General features: G+C 37.9%; 1 protein-coding gene across 3 annotated transcripts in view; it reads right to left on the bottom strand.

Annotated features, from left to right (window-relative positions):
• Nucleotides 1–303: 303 nt before the first annotated feature.
• PHF6 (PHD finger protein 6) overlaps nucleotides 304–6000 on the bottom strand; it is a 66429-nt gene continuing 60732 nt past the window's right edge. The window contains exons 10-11 of one of the 3 annotated variants that reach the window (XM_066357195.1): nucleotides 3745–3874; nucleotides 304–3428 (exon numbers count right to left, since the gene is read on the bottom strand). In XM_066357195.1, the coding sequence (XP_066213292.1) occupies nucleotides 3745–3874 (130 nt within the window). In that variant the 3' untranslated portion in view covers nucleotides 304–3428. Of the gene's footprint in view, nucleotides 3875–6000 lie in introns of all 3 variants that reach the window. The other 2 variants (XM_066357196.1, XM_066357197.1) reach the window with 2 other exon arrangements.

Raw genomic sequence — 6000 nt, 5'->3', positions numbered from 1 at the left:
AGTTCTACAGGATGTGATTTAGGTCATAGGTATCTGAATCATATAATAAGAGAACCAAGATGTAATGTAGTTCTATTATACTTGGAAGACTGCTGCTTCTCTCCAGTGATAAAACCTTTTATGTTGTGAACATTTGAACTGAACTCAAATTCACACTTTTCTCTCCTACTTGTTTAAGAAGTTTTAAACCAAGTAGGCATTTCACCTTGCAATTAAAAAAGACTAAAATGACCACAATACTATTGCTGTTACAAATAAGCTTCATTACATACCCTTTCATAAAAAAAGACATACATACAAACATGAAAGTCATAACTCATTTATTGAATGAATAGTATATGCAATACCAATAAAAGGAAACTAATACTACAAACTACAATTTTGAAAATAAAGCCAATATAACAGGAACAAAATATACATAACATGAGAGGAATGTTTGATTTTGACCCATAATGCATTCCTTATCTTTACAATTAACCTAAATGTCTGTTAGAACAAAACTGTATACCTTGGTCTAACTTTAGTGCTTTTTAAAAAAGCAACATTCTAGAAGAACACTTTTCTTTTGCTTTGACATATTTAAGATTCACACATTTGTTCAAGTACATAGATTCTGATCCAACAGTAGATCTACATAGCTTGTTATTCTCTTAATATCTTGAGTAGCATGTACTCCTGAGTAAGTACTATCTGAAATATTAAAATTACTGATTTTTGAAATAAAATGTATCTCAGTTGTGGATTTTTAATAAACTGAGATGAAAGTAAAATTTCACCTCGACCCCCCCCTCCCCCAGGAACAAAGAGCTCTTACTAAAGTATAGAAACTCAAGTCTATCTTTCTACTCTAAAGAACATTGCTTACTAACATTTCTGGTAAGGCAATAAATGCTCCAGAATAATCTTCAATATATGCTTGCAAAGATTACACTGTTTAACATCAATAACAAAAACAAAACAAAAATAGGAAAAGAAAGGGAAAAGAAAAGATGCTTCAAAATTTCAAGCTAAAATATGCATAAAACAGTCATGGCAGTATTTTTTGAAATGATGTAAATGTTATATACTCATCAAAGAATGTCATGCTTATTACAACTACAGTTAAGGATTGAAGAGATGAACAGTAAATACACTGCTGAGGTCCATGTTTCTAAATATTCATACCACAATGTAATTACTACCCAGAAGATGATGATGCTACTTGGGAACATCAGTACTGTACAATTTTTACATTGTAAGGCACTTTTACTCAGCATGTGACAAATATGGATAGAAAATGAAAATATCGGAGGTTTACAACCAAAGGTGATTTTTCATGTGACTTCAATTTACATTTCAATTTTTAATGACAGACTATTTAGCCAATCACACCACAGTGAGAAAAATAGGTAGCCAGCCACTTACCTAGCCAACCAAAAGGTAAAGTGCTATTCTGGTTGCTAGGGGCAGAGAAAGGGTTGAAGAAACCCATACAAAATTATACACTAGATTACATAACAAAGCCATCAGCTGACAGCTATAGTATTTGAAGTTCAGTATGTGATTATTGACTGCTCATTATTACCCCGGCACCTTCCATTTTCCCTAAAAAACATTACAGTAGTTGTCCAAAAATGAAGGTACTCTGTCAGTTCACGAGTAAACCGATGACATATGATGTACAAACGACCTAGACACAGTGAGTCCAAGATTTAAAAGAACAGGTTTCAAGCTGTTGTAGGAAATAAAGCACAGATCCTTTGGGAAAAGTCACAGAGCTTGGTAAACAAACATCTAGATCTGTCGTTGCACTTCAAGTCACGGGGAATCTGGAAAAGGCATCACATACATACAAAGAAACGCAATGGCCTATCCAGAGCAGGAAGAGAAAAACATATGGAGGAGCAACCACTACTAAAGCTAGTTTCCTTTTAAACATCATAACATAGGGTAAAAATAAAGCAATCAACGAGACCCTTATTTTAAGTAAATGTGTGAATACACACTTGATAAATGTGTCTTTAAGGAACTAGAAGTTTAAAAAAATCAGTCATTAAACACAGTGTAATTTTCCACCTGTTACATTTTAAAAATGCTTTTACATAAGATACAAAATATCTTGATGTACAGGCAAGTTAACACAATTCTTTCTCGTTTGCTAATTTGCTTTAATGTGGTAGGGTAACTGATTCAGAAATCAGAATCCCTATCCTTGATAATGAGGTGCTACAGTAATATCAGGCATACCACAACTAAAGGTTTTTGGTTTTGCCATAAAGAAATACATAAATGTGCTTCAGAAGATAAATGGAAGAAAAATCACTAACTAGAAATGCCAGTGTGAAAATCCCTTCTAAAAAGCCAGATTCTTAGGTTTTGAGAAACAATTCTGTTGATCCATAAAACAACACTGATCCCTACCAGAGGAAAAGTAGGGACAATAGCCTATTTAATAGATAAGCAAAGCAATGAATGAAAACATTCAAAATATTAAATAAAGTTTCTAAAATAGTGGTCACAAAAGTAAAAATAAATACTGCTTTATGCAAAGACTGCTTTTTACTCCTAGAGCACATGAGATCTCCTTCCACACTTGGGCCAGTATATGAAGTGTTCCACACAACACGGCACTTGAGAGGAACGGGCTGCAGACTCGGTGGCTCAAGTCCTTTCGTGAGTGAGTGGTAACCCTTAAAATCTTAAAGAGTTTTAATTTGTTGTTGCCAAATGTTAGTTTAAACTTGAAAGGATCCGATCATTTTGCTAGAAGCTCTTTATATAACATGAAAGAAGAAGAGGTTTACTGTCAAGAGAATTTTGGCATAAGCACTAGAGCTCATAGCTTATAATGACCAGTTGCCCAAGTCCATGCTGGTCAGGAAGAACAACTTTACCAGGAACCAAATAAAATGCTTTAGCACATTTCTTGGAAGAAATTTTTAGCATCTGCTGTCAAAGCCAAGAGAAAAAGAAAGTTCTCTTCATTTCTAGCCTCCATTACTTGAGTGTGAAAAAAAAATTCACAAGTTCCCATGTGTTGCAACCAGAGGCATGTTTGCACTGTAAAGTGAAATTTGTTTATGCTTTCCCTTGAGTATGAATCCACTAAACAAACTTAGATACTCTAAACAGAACTTTGTTCAGTCCAGAAATATAGCTTACTTCATTTCAATGTCTGCGTTAACTGTTGACACTCTACACATGGGAAACAGTGTTTCAATTGCTTCCCAGAAACTGCAAACAACAGCTATGTAATATCAACATGTCAAACTATGCCATCTACTGAAGAAAGCTCATAAAACAAGACATTTTTAGGCAGGTCAATGAAGGATTTAAGAGTTGGGCAGTAAAAAGTTACAAACCCTTTTTGATTTTAGAAAACAGTGAAAAGAGAATAGCAGTTATGGATGTCTTATTCATTCCCAGTTTTCTAACTCTGTCCCATGAACCTGTTTAAAAGATGATAAAAAAATGTAAAATAGATGCTTGAGGGAAACACAATAAATATAATGTTATTGAGGAGCGAGAATATCTTACTGATTTGACATTCTGACTACATTTATTGATAAAGAAGATAGGCTGTTTTTACTATTACAAAATCAGCTAGTTAAAAAAACTATGCAAGCTTACACAATCCTCGGCATTCTAGTAACATGCTAAACATAATAGCATTAAAAAAATCATACTGCACATCATTAGTTCAACAGGATTTTATCAGTTTGTATTGTATTCTGACAACAGATCTAATATAATTAACTGTCATACCTAGTTTCCATTCAGTTGCTGCTGGGTTAGTTGTTGCTGTTCAATTTCTAATTTTCCCCGGCTTTTACTCTCTCGTTCCTCATCTTCTTCATCTCTCTCATCATTTCCACTATGATTTTTACAATATAGTCTACAATGATGAAAGATAAAAATCTCAAAATGTGTTGCCACTGTTCATGAGAATATATTTATGTCATTAGTGGATGAGGTTGGTACCCATTTAAAATATGCTTTTCCTCATTCACACTTCAAAAACACTTCACAATGACTTACAGATTCCTTTCTGTCTAAAAGATAGGAAAGCACTCTATTCATGAGATATTAAAAGTTCACCTGAAATAAAAACTTTGCTTTAGGATGAAAGTTATCACATACACCTGAGTATAAAGCAATTCCTCATATTTCCCAATAAAATTAAAAACAAAGTTTCTTATATAAAATAATATTGAAAGTCAACTGAAATTAAAAAATAAAAAAAACTTAAGTCTTTTTTCATCCAACTTGAAAATGTCAATGTTAAGGTATATAGATGAAATAATCAAGGCCCTGGCCGGTTGGCTCAGCGGTAGAGCGTCGGCCTGGCATGCAGGGGACCTGGGTTCGATTCCCGGCCAGGGCACATAGGAGAAGCGCCCATTTGCTTCTCCATCCCCACCCCCTCCTTCCTCTCTATCTCTCTCTTCCCCTCCCGCAGCCAAAGCTCCATTGGAGCAAAGATGGCCCGGGCGCTGGGGATGGCTCCTTGGCCTCTGCCCCAGGTGCTAGAGTGGCTCTGGTCGCGACAGAGCGACGCCCCGGAGAGGCAGAGCATCGCCCCCTGGTGGGCAGAGCGTCGCCCCTGGTGGGCGTGCTGGGTGGATCCCGGTCGGGCGCATGCTGGAGTCTGTCTGACTGTCTCTCCCCGTTTCCAGCTTCAGAAAAATACAAAAAAAAAAAAAAAATCAAATTCTATATCGTTTCAGAGGCATTATTTAAAAGCACATTTCAGGAAATTATATTCTTTCGCTATATATATTATAGATTTCTGCTCAGATTTCATGCAACAATTTTTTTTTTCATTTTTCTGAAGCTGGAAACAGGGAGAGACAGTCAGACAGACTCCCACATGCGCCCGACCGGGATCAACCCGGCATGCCCACCAGGGGCGATGCTCTGCCCACCAGGGGGCGATGCTCTGCCCATCCTGGGTGTTGCCATGTTGCGACCAGAGCCACTCTAGCGCCTGAGGCAGAGGCCACAGAGCCATCCCCAGCGCCCGGGTCACCTTTGCCCCAATGGAGCCTTGGCTGCGGGAGGGGAAGAGAGAGACAGAGAGGAAAGCGCGGCCGAGGGGTGGAGAAGCAAATGGGCACTTCTCCTGTGTACCCTGGCCAGGAATCGAACCCGGGTCCTCTGCACGCTAGGCCGACGCTCTACCGCTGAGCCAACCGGCCAGGGCTCATGCAACAATTTGATTCAACCTCTCCACATGTCTTTTCATCATTAGTGTCCTGGTCTTCATTAAAATGACTTTCTGAATCACCTGAGTTTTCTAAAACTGTATTTGGTTATGGCTTTTTTATTTACTTTTTTGCTATGTCTCTTTAAATCGAGATTGGTTCTTCCAAATCTTTTCCCCGTGATACTCTTTTTGGAAGAGTTAGATCAGATACCTTATCAGTTTTACCATATGTTGGATTTGTCTAACTGTGGTGCTGTTTTATTTGGTTCTCCCTCATACCATATTTCCTATAAATTGGAAACAAAGCCTAAGGGCTTGGTTAGCTAGAGGTTCAATGTTATTTTGTTAGTCTGGGAGACTTTCTAGATCGACCCTACATACTTCAGGAGGCATGAAATTACAGAATACTCTATTTTACTGATGTTGTTTGATCATTTGCCTAGGGTGGTGGTGACGGCCAGATTGGTTTCCCCTTTAAAATTAGAAAATAATTGCCTGACCAGGTGGTGGTGCAGTGGCTAGAGCATTGATCAATGACACTGAGGACCCAGGTTCAAAACCGCAAGGTCACTGGCTTGAGCATGGGATCAGAGACATGATCCGCTTGAGCAAGGTGTTACTGGCTCGGCTGGAGCCCTCCCCATCAAGGCACATATGAGAAACAGTCAACAAACAACTAAAGTGCCCCAACTATGAGTTGCTGCTTCTCATCTCTCTCCCTTCCTGTCAGTATTTCCTTCTTTCTCTCTTTGAAGAAAAAGCAATCTCTGAAGACATACTTTGATACTATGTAGCTCTAAGAACATTTTATTTGG

Source organism: Saccopteryx leptura, chromosome X (assembly GCF_036850995.1).
Source record: "Saccopteryx leptura isolate mSacLep1 chromosome X, mSacLep1_pri_phased_curated, whole genome shotgun sequence".
In the NCBI taxonomy this organism is placed as follows: Eukaryota; Metazoa; Chordata; class Mammalia; order Chiroptera; family Emballonuridae; genus Saccopteryx; species Saccopteryx leptura.
This window is presented reverse-complemented; position numbering and strand designations above follow the sequence as displayed.